Source organism: Pleurodeles waltl, chromosome 8 (genome assembly GCF_031143425.1).
Source record: "Pleurodeles waltl isolate 20211129_DDA chromosome 8, aPleWal1.hap1.20221129, whole genome shotgun sequence".
NCBI lineage: Eukaryota > Metazoa > Chordata > Amphibia > Caudata > Salamandridae > Pleurodeles > Pleurodeles waltl.
In genome coordinates this window covers 408,960,542-408,981,224 of record NC_090447.1, presented here as the reverse complement: position 1 = coordinate 408,981,224, position 20,683 = coordinate 408,960,542, and the positions used below count along the sequence as shown (strand labels likewise).

The 20,683-nt window shown below is 46.6% G+C and overlaps 1 protein-coding gene across 2 annotated transcripts in view; it reads left to right on the top strand.

The window, feature by feature from the left end:
* Nucleotides 1–20,683, top strand: part of GABRB3 (gamma-aminobutyric acid type A receptor subunit beta3) — an 887,545-nt gene that overhangs the window by 677,223 nt on the left and 189,639 nt on the right. For both annotated transcript variants that reach the window (XM_069204276.1, XM_069204277.1), the window contains one exon: nucleotides 640–722. In XM_069204276.1, the coding sequence (XP_069060377.1) occupies nucleotides 640–722 (83 nt within the window). The remainder of the gene's footprint in view (nucleotides 1–639; nucleotides 723–20,683) is intronic.

The window sequence follows — 20,683 nt, the reverse complement described above, 5'->3', positions numbered from 1 at the left end:
GACATTGTGTGTAATGCAAGTCTTGCTATCTAGAGTGCTTGCGCAGGGAATGAGTCCAGCAGCCCCATCTTAAGATATTGCTCTGCCCTGTGCTTTCCCCTTTGCCTAATCACATTTGGTTACTGAGCTCTGTTGCATGAAAAACTAGTAAATCAATCCCCTGGTTTTCCAATAGTTCTCTGATACAATGAGGTTGATGGAGCAGTTGTGTCAGATTGAGACCTCTTGTGACATATAGAAATGGCTTTACTGCACCCTGCTAAACGGGCTCTCCTGTGAAGCCCTAAGGTACTGTAGCCTGCTACAGCAAGCATTCTGTATCATTCAGGGGACCGCTATCAACTGTTTCAGTTACCCCAGCCTGTGACAAGAGACCTCTAGTAACGGGTCACATCGACTGACAGCTTTTTAGGGGCATGCAAATGTGAAAGTCGGTATTTTAAAGCCAACTCTTGTTCCAGTTGAATTTTTGCTATATTAGTCACAGTCTAGAGCGGTGGCTGACAGTGACTGCCATAAGTGTATTACCCATACTTTTAGATACTTCGTCTTATTCGCTCTTGTATGGAAGCTCACAATTTGGTACTTTGCAAAGAACATTTTTTACTTTTTTTAATCCTATAATTTTTTCTGTTTCAGAATCACAACAACTGCAGCATGTATGATGGATTTGAGAAGGTACCCACTGGACGAACAAAACTGCACTCTGGAAATAGAAAGCTGTACGTAATCATGTGTATACACAAACACTTTAATTCAGTATTGGTCTCTGATTTTAAAGGCCCCTGGTCTTAAAATGTGTGTGAAGCACGGCCAGTGTTTTGACGTTCACCTTTCGCAAAACCTGGAAGTTTGTTTGAATTTGTGTTTTGTATAGTTAGTTATTAACTAAAAACTCAGTTGAGAGATACTAAGCATGAAACACTTCATGATTTTGGGTCTTATCAGGCACTGCCCTAAAACGTATCTAAAACACAGATGAGCTAATGCTAACATTTTGATCAGATGTATCTGTAAGAGGGAAACATTTATTTGCAATTTATTTTCAGTATGCTTTGTTATGCACAAGTGGTGTAGCTATAAGACACCTGGCTCTTGAGAGAGAGCCAGTTATGATTAGAAAGTCAGCTCTAGATGCCCATGCATTTCTCTGTTCAAGCGAATCAGTTCCCACAATTCATGAAGCCCTTAAATACTTCGTAATTGACTTCATGAAGCTCTCCTCAGTTTCTGCTACCTGATGGGAATCATGCTTACATGCTTACACCTACACCAGTTTTAATTGTATGATGCTTTGTAAACAAATGATTATGTGCTTTTGTGCAGGGCGTCCCAGCAAAAAATTCAGATTTTCAGATATGCCTGGCAATTGTAATTTGTATTATGATCTTAATGATATATTTCCTCTGTATGTGTGTTATGAGATATATTAATGTCCTCTAATCAACTTATATTTATGGCGCCGACCACGTTTTATTTCCTTCAAAATGCCCTGTTTTCCTTAAGGAATGAATGCAAGAGAAATATAGCGGCTCACTAAGGGCCTGATTCTAACTTTGGAGGACGGTGTTAAACCGTCCCAAAAGTGGCGGATATACCACCTACCGTATTACGAGTTCCATAGGATATAATGGACTCGTAATACGGTAGGTGGTATATCCGCCACTTTTGGGACGGTTGAACACCGTCCTCCAAAGTTAGAATCAGGCCCTAAATCTTTGAATACGTGTAAATGTAACATCGCCTATTTTACATTTTCTAACTATTCCAGTATCCATTTTATAGATCAGTCGGATACAGGCAACACCCAGGGGCGGCTCCTCCATAAGGGCGGAGGAGTGTCAATCCCCAACTCCCCCCCTCTTCACCGCCAGCAGCGGCAAAACTTTTCCACAAAAACAATTACAAATTTTGTTTATTATCATTTTTGGGGAAAGGGGGTGGGGCCATATGGGTGACATGCACTGAAGGGGAGTGCACAGCACTCCCCCTCACTGCGCATGTATGTTTGGCCGGCCATCATGGGCCGGCCAAACACACATGCGTACAGGGCTCTCTCTCTTCAGCCCGGCAACACGGTTGGAGAGAGCCTGCACAGGCCTGCACAGGCCTGGGCGCGCCAGCCAGGACGCTCCCAGCCAATCCTGACGCTGCTTTGATTGGCGCAGGGCAGGCTGGGAGCCTGTGCCTGCAGGCAGGAAAGAGGAGAGGAGCAGCGTGTTTCTGAAGGCGGTGACAGCACAGGTACGTTTTTTTTTTTTTTTTAAATTTAATTCCCCCCCGTCCCCTTCAGAGTTGCACAAGCCACGATTGGCCCATTGTAGTTTACCATTAAAAGATCATTTATTTTTCTCATGTCACCTTTTCTCATCTTGCAGTGTTTCGGCCTATATTATGAGGAATTGGGAACAAAAATCAAACATGATATTTATTCGCATACTTTGAAAGGGATAGGCTCCAGAAAAAAGCTGGAAAACAAGAAAGTTAAGATGACAGTGAAGATGCTTTCCTTTCTCCTTTAGTCATCCGTTTGCTGTCTCTCTTCGTTTTGTCGTAGTTTGACTCTTACTGGTTTGAGGTTGACAGTACTTATGTTTGTAGGCGACTTTGCCAGTCCTACAACAAGTCGCAACTGTTGTCCCAACCCTCCCGGCTCACAAGCAGTATCTCACAAAAAACCCAAACAGTAAAAGGTGATTTGTGGTAGCCTTTACGCATGAACTCAAGAGTGTGACATCTCAGGGAGTGTCGTGGTTAAACGGAGATGACCCCTTTCTGACATAAACACCATGTCTCAATCAAACACAGGCAGTAAAGTTTCAATAGGTTTTATGTAGCAAAACTGCAATCTACGATAAGTTGCATGGGCTACAATGATTAGGATAATGAGCAGTGAAGGACACAGAAAGGTAAAGACGAGTCATTAATACAAAGACCCCCACCATCTTTCCATAACATGTATTGACATAAAGTATGAGATATGTCCTAATACCCTAGCATAATGAGCCTAACCTCTGACCTAACAGACAGCTAGGTATTTTAAACCTAATCTGCCAATGCCATGTCCATGAGAAGAGCCCCCCAACCCTTGTTACCTTGGAATGAGGTCTCTAGCTCAGAATCCTTAGGGACACGAAGACTAGGTCAGTGTCAGGGCGACGTGCAGCATTGATAGCGATGGCATCTGGTCGGAATCCCTCTGACTATCTGTTTAAGTGAGGAGTATTTATACAGATCTGTTTGGACCCCCTGACGTAGGTCTGTTCCCAAACAATAGATATCAAGACATGCTTGGGACGGTAATTTATATAAACAATTCCCTTGAAAGCGTGAAGAGGGAAATAACCTAATGTGAACACCTACAGTTTGTTTATCTTTGTCCCTTGATATTGACGCCTTAGTGCGGTGGCACTGATAACGCGAAAATAAAACATGGGCCTAACTAAAAACAAGGCAGCCATCTTAAAAGATTTAATTAAATAAATGCGCTAAAACAGAGCAAGGTAAATAGGGTAAAAGTCAATAGGTGACGGGGGCACGAGTCTGCAAGCCAAAGGCTAAGCTAACTCCTGTATCCCATTAAAACAAACTAGGATTTGCTGCAGTTTCCCTTTCCGCTCACCAAATACAGCTCTTCTCTAGCTCATCCCTCCTTTCATACGGTAAAAGTCGACCTTCTCACTTAACACTTTTCTTTAACTATGCATATTTACCCATACATTTTTAGTTTTCACTCTGCATTTCATATATGAGTCAGATCTGATAGAGAGATCTAGTTGCAGATTCCTTACCTTAGAATTTCCCCAGTAATCAGTCTGGATCCAGAGATTTTTCTCGCATAGTACCCCTGTGTGCCATCAGGTGGTATCCATCTGCTCTGCGTCCGTTGTTGGCATCATCTGCACCAAATATAATGTTGCAGGTGTTATATAAATTCCACCCCGGCGCTCTGACGTCAGTTCTTTTCTTTCCTAGCCAGCAAGCACTGATCCGAAGAAAGAGCTATCCCTCAGTAATTTTTTTGACTGGTCTTTTTTTTAATTTTGTTGAAACTTTTTTGAGTATTTCTACTCCTGGTGCATCAAGGGATGTCTTCTCGTAAGATCGTTTTCAAGCCCTGTGGATCTTGCCATCAGCCGTGCTGAGCCATGAATTCGAAAGCTTTGCGAGAGCAGTCCCTAAAGCTCATGGCGACCCGTCGCTCGGCTCCGCGTAATTCCCGATCTCGGTCGAGAGGAAGGTCTCTGCATTGGTCAGGGAGCCCCCCGCCCCTCTTCGTCATCCCATTCCAAGTCCTCAGGATGATTGGGTAAGTTGAGGCATAAAAGAAGTTGAAGTAAGAAAAGCGTTCTTTGACTTCACCTCATCCGTCCGCCAATGAGGGGGCATCCCCCTTTACTCATCCCAAGCCTTTGGGTTGAGTAAATGAAGGATATACTCCCAATTAACACTTCTGGATTTCTTTCCCCCTCCACCCCTCCATTACTCCAGTCAGTCTAACTAACAAACTCTCATATCTGCGGCTCAAATTAACTCATAGTAATACTAAAACTGTACTCATTATTTCCCGATACTAATCCATCACTAATTCTTGTTGGGTTCCACAGTAGCGTGCTAATCACCGAAAAGCGCTTCGATGCCTCGTCAGGGGTAGTAAGCGCTATATAAATACTATTACAATACAATACAATACAATTGTTAATCTAGACCTCCCTCTGTGGAGCCTGCGTCTGAGCTGACCCCACACCTTCACAACTGTCTGGGGGCTGGAGCGACCCCTACCCAACTCAAGGAGATTTATGAGGCCATGCACCTAATGTAAGGGCAGGCTGACTCGGCCGGCCCACCTTCTGTTCCCATGAGTCGGAAGGGGCTCCTTCGGTGGCAAGTTCGACCTTGGCTCAGAGGGTACCCATGGATCCCTTGCTGGATCCAGACCGGCTTCAGTCATACCACCTGGACCTTCCCCGACATCAGTGTCCCGGCGCCGCCTGTGCCCTGAAGCGGCGCCACCCCATCCTCATTGCAGACTCCAACAGGGAGCCGGTGGGCCATCGTAACACGCCAAATCTGGTGCCGACAGAGGCCTTGCCCTCTATGTTGGATAATGAGCCTTATTCCTTTAGGGTAGGTTACGGTGAGGAATGCAAGGGGTCGTTGGACCCTTTAGAATACCAGCTCCATGGACCCATGGACTGGCATGCGGACCTGGGTGAAGCCAGTGGACTCAGTGGACTGGATACCTCACCAGATTCTGGCATGCTCTCTCCCCTACCCTGGCTATGGAGGAGGGAGCTTCATATTTTATGGTGATGTGGAGAGCAGCCGAGGTCCTGGACCATGAGCTGCCTTTGGTGGCAGTCAGGACTAACCTCCTGCCAGAGATGCTTCATCGTGAAGCTTTATCCTCTGGACCCCTGCTTATCCTTTACTGATGCCTTTACTGCTGCCCTTACGGATGTCCTACTGTGTACCTGATATAAACCCAGCACAGGGACTTCTGTTAACAGGACAATTGCCTGCTATCATCCCCTCTAACTGGGTGGCTCAGATTTCCTGATGCAACACCTCACCCCTGAGAGCTTGGTTATCCAAGCCTCCATCTCCCAGGGTGCATTCCCTTCTACACTCCAGGATAGGGACACTAAGAGGCTGGACACACTTGAAAAGAAGATGTTTTCTTCCGTCAGCCCAGCACTGCGGTCCATGAACACCACATGCCTTTTGTGCCATTATCTCTACACACTGTGGGGTACTATTATGCAAGTGCTGCCACAGGCCCCGGAGGACGCCCAGGCTGTACTTTTCAAAGCAGTTGCAGATGGGAGGGACGCAGCAAAGTTCACGACCCAATGTTGACCGGACATGACAACTCACTGAGCAGAACGGATGCTTCAACAGTGGCCCTTAGATGCCACGCCTGGTTGAGGACGTCTGGCTTTTCAGGGGATGTCCAAGCCAATCTTATAGACAGGTACTTTGATGGACCTGTCTCTTCGGAGATAAGGCAGACTCTGGCTGGAGCCCTTCAAAGATTCCCATGCTATGACCAGGTCCTTGGGCCGCACACCAGGCCGTTGTCCCCCTCAGTCTGCTTTTTGCCCCTTTCGTGGCTGAGGAAGGGGCACCCAGTGACATCTGTTCCCCTCTAGCTACCGTGCCGTGCCTGCTGCCCAGCCTCTGCATGGCATGGGACGTGAGTTCCACCGTCTTCCTGGATCATGGAGCTAGCGGTCTGGCCAGTCCACCGCCCCCTCCCCCTCTGCTGCAGCCTCCAAACCTTCCTAGTCTGGCAGTTCCCCACCAGAGACCAGCTGGAGGCAGGATCCCCCACCACCTCCTCTGCTGGCAGCCAGGTGGGTTTTGCAGATAGTCCGAAGGGTCTACTCTCTCCTGTTTGAGACTACCTCTCCATCCATGCCACCATCCTACGATCGGATGACGGAGGATCACTTAGCACTTCTCTGAGAGAAAGTTATGTCTTTCTTCACCAAGGGAGCCATAGGGAGGGTCCCTGTGCCAGAAGTAGGTTGTGGTTGTTATCCTAATCCTTTTTGGTGCCCAAAAAGGACATGGGTCTTAGCCCTATCTAAGATCTTCATTCCTCAATCTCTTTCCCAAGAAGGAGAAGTTCAAAATGCTCACTCTGCCTCAGGTTCTATTTGGCCTGGACTCAGGAGACTGGAGGGAAGCATTGGGCTTTCAGGACACGTATTTCCACATCCCTGTCCTGCCTGCCCACTGACTTTACTTGTGGTTCATGGTAGGCCACAGGCACTTTCAATTCTCTGTGCTTAATTTTTGCCTTATCATTGCCCCTCGGGTGTTCACCAAGGTGATGGCGGTGGTCGCAGCTCAACTGCGCAGATCAGGGGTTTCAGTCTTCTCCTATCTCTGTGACTGGCTGTTGAAGGCAGACACGCCCTAGGCTGCCATCTCGGACCTCAAGACTACGGCAGACCTCCTGCATTCACTGAGGTTCACTATAAACACACCGAAGTCACACCTGACTCCTTCTCAGATGCTTCCTTTCATTTGAGCTGTTCTGGACTTTGTGCAGTTTCATTCTTATCCTCCCTAGCGGCGACTCCAGGATATTCAGGCTATGATACTGATGTTTCAGCCTGTATCCTATATTTCTGTGAGAATGACTCTGAGGCTGCTGGGCCTCATGGCCTCATGGCCTCCTTCATCCTGCTGGTGACACATGGCAAGTGGCATATGCAGACTCTGCAGTGGGCCTGAAGTTCCAGTGGGTGCAGCATCAGGGAAATCTCTCCAACATGGTCCAGATCTTGGAGGTAACTGCACATGATCTGCAATGGTGGCTAACGAACTGCAATTGGACCAGTTGTAGATCCCTCTCCTTTCCCCAACCAGATCTGACAGTACTGACAGGTGCGTCACTCCTGGGATGGGTGCGGCCACCTGGGAGAGGCGGAGATTAGAGGCATCTGGTCTCTGACAGGGTCAGGATTACACATCAACCTGTTGGAGCTCTGGGAAAATCTGACTAGAATTGGAAGCATTTCTTCCCTCTCTCAAAGTGGAAGTAGTGCAGATGTTCACCGACAATACCTCCCCTATGTGGTACTGCAACAAGCATGAGGGGGTTGTGGACCCTTTGTCAAGAGGCTCTGCACCTCTGGATGTGGCTGGAACACCAGGGCATTTTCTTGGTAGTTCAACATCTGGTGGGCTTTCTGAACGCAGCCAACAATGCTTAATGAATCACGAATGGCATCTCCATCAGGAGGTGGTGCAAGGTCTCTTTCAGTGGGAAGCCTTGGTTCGATCACACAATGTCAGCAGTATTGTGTTTTGGAGTATCCAAGGGGGCAATTGCTTGGTGACGCTTTTCGTCTCGAGTGGAACTCGGGCCTCCGGCACACCTTTCCCCTCATACCACTTCTGCAGAGAGATCTCAAGAACATGAAGAATGACTGGGGCCAAGTAATTCTTGTTGCTCCGTACTGGGCACAAAAAGTCTGCTATCTCGACCTAGTGAGCATGGTCATCGATCCTTCATTCAGACTGCCCCTTCGGGAGGATCTTCAGTGGTAGCTGCAGGGGAGGGTTCTCCACCCAAAACTCTCCAGTCTCCGCCTTCCTGCGTGGAGATTGAGCGGCAGTAGTTTTTTTTTTCGGTTGACTGATCAACCTTCATTGTTTAAGTCTCCGATTGTACATAGGTTGCCTAAAGGCCTTACTTATGTTTCCTCCATCTCCACTCATTATGCCCTAATGAGATTTGAATTTAGTTTTAGCATTTCTGATGTCCGCTCCTTTTTAGCCTCTCCACAATTCTCCTCTCTGGCTTCTCACTTTGAGAACAGGCTTCCTTGTGGCCATTGCATTTGCCTGCAAGGTGAGTGAGCCGCAGGCATTGTCAAATAAGCTGTCCTACCTTTTCATCTATCCGGACAAAGTGGAACTTTGCACTAGGGCCTCCTTTCTACCTAAAGTGGTTACTCCCTTCCATATAGCCTAATCCTTTACCTTGCCTACTTTTTACGCATCCTGCATCTTTCCAAGGAAGAGGAGAGACTCCACTGGCTAGACTCAAAAAGAGCATTGGCATTCTCCCTTGATTGTGCCAAAGAGTTTTGGGTGGATGATCAACATTTTGTTGGTTATGTGAGTGTGAAGAAAGGTCAGGCAGTGCAGAAGAGAAGCATCTCTAAAGGTGTCGTACTCTGCATTAAAATGTGCTACACACTGGCTAAGAGGAACCCCCCCCCCTTGAGGGCCTGCATGCTCATTCTACCAAAGCTAAAACTGCCACCAATGCGTTAGCACTCAGAGTCCCATTCCTTGACATCTGTCAGGCGGCAACATTAGTATCTCTGCACATGTTTACCAAACACTACTGCCTGGACAGTCAGGTCCGTAGGGACGGGCACTTTGCCGGTTCAGTCCTGCAGGACTTTCTAGTATGATCTTTGTTCGCAGACCCACTGCCTAGGATGGTATTACATGGGTATCTATTCTAAGGGAAGGAATATGCAACTAGATGTCTCTATCAGATGGACAAGTTACTTAACCTTTGGTCACTCCTTATCTGGTAGAGGCAACATCTAGCTGCAGATTGCTTACCGACCCATCCTCTCTGCTCTGTGAACAGATTTCCAGGGACAGGGACTAACCTTTCAGGATGCTAGCTTTGACACACCAGTTGTCAGTGTTCTTCATGGCTCTGTACTTCTAGCTTGCAAAGTTGTGAAAAGAAACTGACGTCAGCATGCCGGGGTGGCGGACGATGGAGGTGGAGCCAATCGATGCTACCAAACAGCGCACAGGGGTACTACTTGATAAAAATCTCCAGATCCAGACTGATGCCTGGAGACATTCTAAGGCAAGGAATCTGAAACTAGGTATTGTCTCTACCAGGTAAGGCCTCACTGAAGGTAAGTAACTTGTTGATTAGTGACTTGAATCTTTAATTACAAAAGTTTCATAAAGACAATCAGAAATGTGTTGTGTGTTTGTGCAATATTCATGTATTTCATCTAGTCAAATGTATTCATTTAATTTATTTCACATTTATGAACATCTCAATCAAGTGAGTAGCTAACGAAAAATAAATTGCCCCCTACCTTGAACTATGTCATAGAATAACTGAGTGAGTGGTTGAGGTAAGCAATCCCGGCATTCTTTCTTGATATTGCTCACCCTGAGATCATTTTGAAATTTTGAAATTTCCTTCCTTCCTTCTCACCACCCTTCTTTCATTCTCTTGTCCTTCTTTCTATCCATTCTTGGTCTTTTTCATTTTGCTTTTCATATTTTCCTTCCATTGTTTCTGTACTTTTGCCATCCACCCTTTCTATCTTTTCCATCATTCTACTTCTGTTACATCTTTTTTATATCCATCTTTCCTTTTCTCTCTCCTTTCTTCCTCCTTTCTTCCTTTTTCTACAGTCATCCATCCTTCTGTGTTGCCATCTATCATCCATCCTTTATCCTTTCTCTCCATCTGTTCATCATTCGCTCTATTCATCTTTCTCGCCATCTAATCACGATCCATCTTCCTATCCTTCCATACCTTCACTGAGGGAGTGAACTTCTAGATTCCAGAGATGTGTTAATGGTGGCTGTGAGGTTCACTGTAGGGTTGGTGACTGCCTGGGTAGAGTGGAAAATGTCCTAGAGACATATCCTCAGGTGGCAGCTGTGGCAGTGTCCGGCCTCTTGTGCACTCAGGTCGGTCTTAAGGGTCAGATCCAATGGGTAAGGGGCATAGGACCATTATAACTATTATTCAAAGAAGGCAAGAAAAATCCCCAGTTGCACAACCAGGTGTCTTGGTGGTGCATGCTCCAAACAGAGGGGAACCTGAGCATCAGACTGTGATGGTACTAATCACTTTTGTTAGGGACTGTCACTCTGAACTTTCAGAATAGTTGACTTCAAGGAACTTCAGATGTAGCAGCCTTGAGGCAGAAGGCATTGAGGCACTCTCAGAATTCCTGGTTTACAAGGCATTGGTTAAGCTGTTGCGAGTGGCCCCTCAATGGAGTGAGGCGGAATGCCTATGTGGTGACCTGTTAGATTTCAGAGTGACCTTTTGGGTCATTGCTGGTCTCCAGCTTGACCGCTTGGAGGCCTGAGATTTCTCTGAGGTTGAGGTGTGTCAGGCGAGGTCAGCACAGTGCCAGGAAGAAGGACTGGTGTGCTGCTGAATGACTGACTGCCACTCGGATGGACTGCTGCTTTACTGGACTCCTACCTTGCTGCGATCCCCTGCTGCCTGTTGCGTCCTTACCTGGGTGAGAAGAGCTGAACTTGCATCACTTGAACCTAGAGTGACTCCAAGGGCTAGCTGGCTGGCCTCCTGAGCTGAAGTCTTAGGGAAATAAAAGACTTCCAACTACACATCTTCTACCTCCGGACTCTGCTATCTGTGAGTTTGCCCTGCCAAGTTGTGCCATCCCAGTCCTGGACCCTTGAAAGAGGGCCTAAAGTGTTTGTCCCAGCGGAATCGACGCATCCTCCGCTGCTGGAGCAGAATCAACCCAGCACTGCTGTTGAGGGGAACAGAACCAACGCATCGTCTCTACTGCTTGGGTCAGAACCAATGCAACAAGACTCGCATCACCACTACACCTTGCATCTTAGGACCGGCGTATCACCTTCGGAACCGCCAATGCAACACTTTTCCTGGCTCAAGGTACTCACATTACTGTTGATGGCAGCTTCGCCGCTGCCAAAACTTCTCATCACAGCCTCTGCTCTCATCGGAACCGACTCATCGCCTCAACTTAACAGTTCATCCTCAATGCTAGTCTTCACATTGCAGACTACCATGCCTGTGATTGCTTTTAAATAAAGCAATCGTTTTTTTAAACATGCATCCCGTTTTCCTTAAAGGAAAATGCGATGTGTTCAAAATCAAAAAAATGAAACTTGTAAGTTTCATTTTTTAAGAGTAGGCAGAGATCCGTGGGACCACTGCCTGCTCTTAACCTCCTGGGTGCCTGGAATGAGCTGGTCTCATTCTGGCACACGGGTCCTGTGTGCCTGGGAATAGACTAGCTCGTCCTGCGCCCGGCCCATGGAGGGAGCGCTGCCCCCGTTGGCCTCCCTCCCACACACCCCAATCGGGGATGGAAGGGGAATTGGTTCCCCTTCCACCCTCAATCTCCCCCACCCCCCAGTGACGTCTGATGATGTCAGCATGCAAATCGCGCGCTGACCTCATCAGAGGTCACCTCGGATCGCGCTGGAAGCATGCTTCCAGCTCGATCCCAGAAGAGAAATGCCAAAGCATTTCTCTTCCGACTGGGAGGTGGGGCGCAATGCGATCGGCCAGCAGAAATGCCCACTAGACTCCAGGGATTATTATTATTATTTTTTTGTATATTTCAATGAGTGGTGTGGCCCATTGGGCAAGGGCCGCTCCCCAGAGGGCCAAATCACTTTTAGGAGGGTGGGCACGGGGGCTGAAAACCCCTGGACACCAGGGATTTATTTTTTTGGTTTATTTGTATTTTTTTATGTGTGGGGAGCGACCCCTTAGGCAAGGGTCGCTCCGGTGGGGGTGGCAAATTATATTTAGGCTATTTCTGCCTCCAGGGGGGAAGAAAACGCGGGGGCAGAAAACCCCTAGACACTAGGGATATATTTTTTTTAATTTTATTTATTTTTATATGTGGAGAGCGACCCCTCAGGCAAAGGTCGCACCCCGGTGGGGGCAAATTATTTTTAGGACATTTTTCCCCCCCCCCGGGGCAAATAGGCTGAGAAACCACTAGACATTAGGGATTTTTTTTTTATCATACTTACGCATAAGGGGAGCAGCCCCTTGGGCAAGGGCCGCTCCCCGGGGGGGGCAAATTATTTTTAGGCCATTTCTGCCCCCCGGGAGGGGGAGGGGGGGGAGCAGAAAACCCCTAGACACCAACGATATTTTTTTATTTTTTATTTTATTTTTTTATATGTGGAGAGCGACCCCTTAAGCAAGAGTCGCTTCCCGGGGACAGAAACCACTAGACACCAGGTTTTTATTTTTTATTTTTATACTTACGCATGAGGGGAACGGCCCCCTGGGCAAGGGCCGCTCCCCAGGGGAGGCAAAATATTTTTAGGCTTTTTCTGCCCCCCCCCATGGGGCAGATCGGCCTATTTTTTTTAGGCCAGTCTGCCCCCCAAGGGGGGCAGAAACCACTAGACACCAGGAATAGTATGCGTTTTGTTTGGGGGGGCAGCCCCTTGGGTAAGGGTTGCTCCCTATGGGGGCACATTAGTGTTGGTATTGGCCTATTTCTGGAAGGCCCATCTGTCCCTAAGGGGGGCAGAAAGCCCACCAGAGACCAGGGAAGTTTTTTTTTTTACAAAATAAGAGAGTGGGGTTATGGCCATACCCCCCCTCCCCAAATAAATGGGGCCAAAGTTATTCTGCCCACCAGTGGGCAGATTGGGCAATATCCCTCAATCCACACCCGGGGGGGGAGGGATTCTATTAGATGCCAGGGAATAAAAAAAAAAAAAAAATGGTGGCTACCAATCAGTATGGGCCTCGTTATGCCCCCACCCCAAGTGACGGGGGTAACAGTCTTTCAGCTCTCCCCTGCACACTAAAACATTTTATCCCACAGCAAGCAAGAGGACATTTGATTATTTTGGGTTTTGGTTTTACATTTGGGCCATGATAGCTTGGTAACTCTCAAAATCGTCCCACTTGGAATGGTGAGGGCTGCACTTTTTTGACTTTGGGACGCTGCCATGTAGAAAAATCCATAAGACCTGGACACATCTGAAAACTAAACATCTGGTTGATTCCAGGGTGGTGTCCTTCACATGCACCTCACACCATTTTCTTACCCACAATGCCCTGCAAACCTCACACTTTGGTGCAAATCACACATTTTTTCCCCACATTTTTGTGATGGAACCTTCAGGAATCTCATTTATACCGATAAAACTTCTGCTGCACTTGTCATCCTAAAAATGTTTTTTTTCAAACTGCCCTTTTGGACCCGCTTTGGTTCCCCCTCAATTTCGACATGTTTTTGACTCTTCCCGGTCACAGGCACTTGGCCCACCTACACAAGTGAGGTATAATTTTTACCAGGAGACTGAGGGGAGCGTTGGGTGGTAGGAAATTTGTCCCGGTGCGGTGATCTCACACACAAACGTGGGAAAAATTTGATTTTTTTTTTAGCTAAATTTTAGGTTTGCTGAGGATTCTGGGTCAGAAAGCATTGGGGGATCCACGCAAGTCACACCTTCCTGGACTCCCTCGGGTGTCTAGTTTTCAGAAATGTCTCGGTTTGGTAGGTTTCCCTAAATGGCTGCTGAACCCAGGACAAAAAACGCAGGTCCCTTCCCCACACACCCGAAAAACAGGTAGTTTTCTATATGATAATTTTGATGTGTCCAGATAGTGTTTTGGGGCACTTCCTGTCGCGAGCACTAGGCCTACCCACACAAGTGAGGTGCCATTTTTATCGGGAGACTTGAGGGAATGCTGGGTTGTAGGAAATTTGTTGCTCCTCTCAGATTCCAGAACTTTCTGTCACCGAAATCTGAGGAAAAGGTGTTTTTTGGCCAAATTTTGAGGTTTGCAAAGGATTCTGGGTAACAGAACCTCGTGAGAGCCCTACAAGTCACCCCATCTTGGATTCCCCTAGGTGTCTAGTTTTAAGAAATGCGCAGGTTTGCTAGGTTTCCCCAGGTGCCGGCTGAGCTAGAGGCCAAATCCACAGCTAGGCACTTTGCAAAAAACAGGGCTGTTTTCCTTGGGAAAATGTGATGTGTCCATGTTGTGTTTTGAGGCATTTCGTATCGCGGGCGCTAGGCCTACCCACACAAGTGAGGCACCAATTTTATCAGGAGACTTGGGAAACGCTGGGTGGAAGGAAATTAGTGACTCCTCTCAGATTCCAGAGCTTTCTGTCACCAAAATGTGAGGAAAAAGTGTTTTTTGGCGACATTTTGAGGTTTGCAAAGGATTCTGGATAACAGAACCTGGTGAGAGCCCCACAAGTCACCCCATCTTGGATTCCCCTATGTGTCTAGTTGTCAAAAATGCACAGGTTTGCTAGGTTTTCCTAGGTGCCGGCTGAGCTAGAGGCTAAAATCCTCAGCTAGGCAATTTGCAAAAAACAGCTGTTTTCTTTTGGAAAATGTGATGTGTCCACGTTGTTTTTTGGGGTATTTCCTGTCACGGGTGCTAGGCCTACCCACACTAGTGAGGTACCATTTTTATCGGGAGACTTGGGGGAACGCTGGGTAGAACAAAACTTGTGGCTCCTCTCAGATTCCAGAACTTTCTGTCAGCGAAATGTGAGGAAAAAGTGTTTTTTTGCCCAAACTTTGAGGTTTGCAAAGGATTCTATGTAACAGAACCTGGTGAGAGCCCCACAAGTCACCCCATCTTGGATTTCCCTAGGTGTCTAGTTTTAAAAAATGTGCAGGTTTGCTAGGTTTCCCCAGGTGCCGGCTGAGCTAGAGGCCAAAATACACAGCTAGCCACTATGCAAAAAACAGCTCTGTTTTCTGTGGGAAAATGTGATGTGTCCACGTTGTGTTTTGGGGCATTTCCTGTTGCAGGCGCTAGGCCTACCCACACACGTGAAGTACCATTTTTTACCGGGAGACTTGGGGGAACACTGGATGGAAGGAGATTTGTGGCTCCTCTCAGATTCCAGAACTTTCTGTCAACGAAATGTGTGGAAAAAGTGTTTTTTGGGCCAAATTTTGAGGTTTGCAAAGGATTCTGGGTAACAGAACCTGGTGAGAGCCCCACAAGTCACCCCATCTTCCCCTAGGTGTGTAGTTTTCAAAAATGCACAGGTTTGGTAGGTTTCCCTAGGTGCCGGCTGAGCTGGAGGCCAAAATCTACAGCTAGGCACTTTGCAAAAAACTCGTCAGATTTCAATGTAAAAATGTGATGTGTCCATGTTGCGTTTCCTGTCGCGAGCATTAGGACTACCCACGCAAGTGAGGTATCATTTTTATCAGGAGACGTGAAGGAACACAGAATAGCAAAACAAGTGTTATTGCCCCTTGTCTTTCTCTACATTTTTCCCTTCCAAATGTAAGACAGTGTGTAAAAAAGAGGTCTATTTGAGAAATGCCCTGTAATTCACATGCTGGCATGTGCACCCCGTAATTCAGAGATGTGCAAATAACCACTGCTTCTCAACACCTTATCTTGTGCCCATTTTGGAAATACAAAGGTTTTCTTTATACCTATTTTTCACTCTTTTTTTTCAGCAAATGAATTGCTGTATACCCTGTATAGAATGAAAACCCATTGCAAGATGCAGCTCATTTATTGGCTGTGGGCACCTAGGATTCTTGATGAACCTACAAGCCCTATATATCCCCGCAACCAGAAGAGTCCAGCAGACTTAACAGTATATTGCTTTCAAAAATCAGACTTCGCAGGGAAAAGTTACAGAGTAAAATGTGGAGAAAAATGGCTTTTTTTTTCACCTCAATTTCAATATTTTTTCATTTCAGCTGTTATTTTCTGTAGGAAACCCTTGTAGGGTCTACACAAATTACCCCTTGCTGAATTCAGAATTTTGTCTAGTTTTCAGAAATGTTTAGCTTTCTGGGATCCAGCATTGGTTTTACACCCATTTCTGTCACTAACTGGAAGGAGGCTGAAAGCACAGAAATAGTAAAAATGGGGTATGTCCCAGTAAAATGCCAAAATTGTGTTGAAAAAGTGGGTTTTCTGATTCAAGTTTGCCTGTTCCTGAAAGCTGGGAAGATGGTGATTTTAGCACCGCAAACCGTTTGTTGATGCCTTTTTCAAGAGGAAAAAACCACAAGCCTTCTTCTGCAGCCCTTTTTGTCTTTTTCTTTAAAAAAAAAAAAAAAAGGAATTTTCGCTGAATTTTGGCTAATTTCTTGGTCTCCTTCAGGGGGACCCACAAACTCTGGGTACCTCTAACATTCCTAGGATGTTGGAAAAAAAGGACGCAAATTTGTCGTGGGTAGCTTATGTGGACAAAATGTTATGAGGGCTTAAGTGCAAACTGCCCCAAATAGACAAAAAAAAGGCCTGGAACCTGAGGGGGAAAAGGCCTGGCAGCGAAGGGGTTAAAACGTATTTTTCCCACCATTGTCAAAGCGGAAGGGGTCCCTTAGGGACTCCTTCCCATTTGTGAATGGGTTACCACCAACTTTATATTGGTGGTAAACTGCAAATGTTTTGCGACCACATTCTGGCTGCAAAATATTTGTACAAACGTTTCCCATTTGGTATTAGGAAGGGACACCGTCAACACACCCTTTCCTAATACCAAATGGCAAAACCCAAATTACGATTTGATAACAAGCTATCGAATCACAGTTTGGGCTTTGAACTTCCCAAAAAGCATTTTTCTACATGCAGTTGCGAGTAGAAAAATGCTTTCTACATGTGGCCCCTAGTTCCTAAGCATAAATGCCATCAAAATATATTTACTGCTCCTCTTTTATTAAAACATAGTTTTTCATATCAAGGAAGGCAAAACAAGCTTTGTATTAAATGATCACATGCTAGTTATTTTTGGGATTTAAGGCTACCTTGTATGTGTATTTTTTTTAAACGCATTTATTTGTTTTGCAATGCACACAAAAAGAACGAGGCCCAATGGGCCAGTACACAATCAAACGACAATCAGGGACATCATAAGGGAAAAAAAAAAAAGAATGCAGCATGTAATAACCCAACCCCACTGCACACCCCACAGTCAGTAATGACACACAGCAAATTCCTGACATAAGCCATCCGCACAGCACTCCCTTGTATGTTTATTTTGACCATACATCAACACTGTGGGGGTCATTACAAGCTTGGTGGGCGGCTACCGCCGCCCGCCAAGCGGTAACCGCCGTGCGGCCGCACTCCGCGGACCCCATTACAACATCCCCGCTGGGCCATCGGGCGCAAACCTAGTTTACGCCCGCCGGCCCAGCGGGGATGCGGCCGCAACATAGGAGCCGGCTCCTAATGGAGCCGGCGGTGTTGCGGCCGTGCGACGGGTGCAGTAGCACCCGTCGCACTTTTCACTGTCTGCTATGCAGACAGTGAAAAGCTGCACGGGGCCCTGTTAGGGGGCCCCTGGACTCCCCTTACCACCAGCCTCTTCCTGGCGGTGCAAACCGCCAGAAACAGGCCGGCGGTAGGGGAGTCATAATCCCCAGGGCAGCACTGCTTACAGCGCTACCCTGGCGGATTATCACCGCCGGGGCTAAAACGGCGGGAAAGCGCCGGCCCCGGCGGTGCGACCGCTGCGCTACCGCCGCGGTCGTAATACGGGTCTCCGTACCGCCAGCCTGTTGGCGGTACGGACGCCACATTACCGGTCGTAATGACCCCCTGTGTCTTCCTTTATGGAGACCTGGGTTTAGTTTGAGGTGTCAGTAATAGTCAAAATGTTGGTACTATGGTGATTTTGTGTATGATACTGCTTTTGCTAAATCAGTTTTGTCAAATACTCAATCACCTAAAAACCATATCCCTTGAGCAACTCCAAAACCCCTCATTTAAAATCTCCCAATAATCTATTATTCTCTCACTTTCATAGTCTTACATGAAGTAACTTATAGCTCTAAAGAGACTGCGATCCATGAATCCAAACATGAGAAAATGTGACTTTTGAAATAACTGATCCTCTGCACCAATTTCTGATGTTTTAAAAGTCTATACATATCTTTCAAGAAGGTTGTTGCACGCTAATAGCACGTCTCGTGGAAGGGACAGTCTGCTGCATGTTTTGTGCCTTGGTAAATGTTTACTGATGCCTTGTAAGGTGTATTTGTCTTTGTTTACGGTGTCCAATGGGTACATGTTCCTAGAGACTCTTTAAAATTATTTCCCCAGGCTTCAGACAGGGCCGAAAACATTTCACCAGAACTAGCTTGCCAGTTGTGCCAGATAGTGCCATACAGCAGTCATTCTGCTTCTAGACATAATAATATGAAAGGATATAATAGGAATCAGATCCTATTTTCCTGTGACTGATCAATGCAGGTCTTGTACTGTTTTTTGCTTTTTCATCTGCAAAATTCCTCAGCATTTGAACTTTTGTTTCAAGCCTTTTTAGAGACTCTGTAAGAAAGTCTTCCTTTCGGATCCACATGACAACTGCATGTGATGTCTTGGATCCTAACACAATAGTGCAGCATGAAATTATTGTGTCCCCACCGAGTGCCACCAGGAAGTGGGAGGTCAAATTGTTTGAGGCTAAGGCCCACAGGGAGACACCCATATGAGGCATTGATTTTTTTCCTAAAAAGTCTTCCCTGAAAAGGCACAAGAGGTGCCTTAGAAAGATGCCCTCTTCTTCCTCAAGGAAACAGTTCTACTCCAGGGGATATTGAGAGTCTCAACACCCGTCCCTGATGGCAAATTTTTTCTTACCATCTGAACACCTCCCTTTTATGTCACAGATGTCTAACACAGGTCGAGGCCTACCAGCTTGCTATTCTGGGTCTACTCAGGGTAGCCTCTGCAACTTGAGGTCCAAATCCAAAGGGGAAGCATGTTTCTGCGGACTTAGGGATTTCAAAGGCTGTGACTAAAAATTCAGTTTCAACGTACCAGGGCGCTTACACACTTCTTGTCCGCACTGATGTAAGTGCATATATATGTAAGGCAGTTTTGAGACCTGGTTAGTGACACCTTGGATGCGGCCAAACAGATCTTGACGTGTGGCATGGATTATGCAGACATTGCTGCTCGATCCATGAGCGTGGATGTGAGCTTTTGCAAGCATGCTTGGGTGTGTTTTTCTGGCTTTTCCAGTGTGGCTGCCTGGAGAGCAAGCCAACTCCTCCCAAGCCTACCTTCCTTAAAGCAGCAATTCCAACAGCAATAGAACAATCTCCAGACGTCATACTGGATCCAGAATTTTTTTGAGAAATCCCTTGCATGCATGAAGGTTGCATCATTTAGCTCTGCGTGGCATCATCCGCTTTGGAAGTGATGTGCACCTCCCCAGCTCACTGACCTCAGTTCTTGACTGTTTTTCTGCACCAGAAACACAGAGCCACACGGAGGTGAAATGATCTATGTGCCGAGGTGAGATCTTGAAGGGTCTCTTCATTCTGAGAATTACAGTTTGCAGAGCAGGCAGGATGGAAGTGCTGGTAAAGAATCTGCAGCTAGATTGGGTCTACCGGATGAAGTGTTATTGATGGTAAGTAACTTGTTCATCCAATAGAGCTTCTAGCTGCAGATTCCTTACCTTAAAATAGATACCAATACAATCTCTTCTCAATGGTGGGTCTGCAGACTGTGTTACATTCCCGAAGGAGCGAACTGGTGAAATGTCCATCACACCAAACTGCCTAGGCAGTCATGTTTGGTAAATTTGCAGCAATGCCCATGCACCTGCCTAACTGATAGCCACAACTGGGACTCCTCTAGCTAGCGCAGTGGTCGCAGCTTTAGCTCTGGTAGAGTGAGCTCTTAAGCCCTCACGGAGTTGCTTCTTAGACATTACATAGCAGATTGTAGTATAAAGGACAATCCATCTGGAGATGTTTCTTTTGTGGTCTGCATTGCCTTTCTTCACACCTGACAACTCAGAAGTCTTTGGTTCAAACAATGCAAAATGACAGCTCTCTTTTTGGGTGCAGATGGTAATTTCTTCTCTTCCTTGGTATGGTGAAGGGGGCTTATAATGTACGCAGTGTGATAGTTTATCCAATGTGAAAAGGTGTAGGTCCTAAGGACTAGCTTGTCTGGGAAAAGTTGTGTATGGAGGGTGAGCTGGAAGTACCTGCAGTTCGCATACCCTCCTAGCAGATGTGATAGCCACAAGGAACAGTGTCATGATGGCCAGCAGTCTCTGTGGACAGCTGTGCATGGGCTTGAATGGCAAACACGTTAAAATTATGAGAACTAACTTAAGGTCCGTTTGGGACATGATGAAAGGTGTAAGAGGGGACATATACTGTAAACCTTTCATGAAGTGAGTCACAACTGGTAACTTGAACATGGAGGGCTGATCTGGCAACCAAAGGAAGTCTGAAACGGCAGAAAGGTACCATTTAACTGTGCCCAAAGCATGGCAGTGCTGATGTCCAGGGTCGAAGGCCGACCATCCCTCAACCAAAGTGAGCATCTTGAATTTTTCCTTTTTTGGAAAGTAGGTCGAGGATAAACACGAGCTTTTATGAGTGGGAATAGCAACCACAACCTACTTCTGATGTCAGCACCGTCCCAATAGCTCCT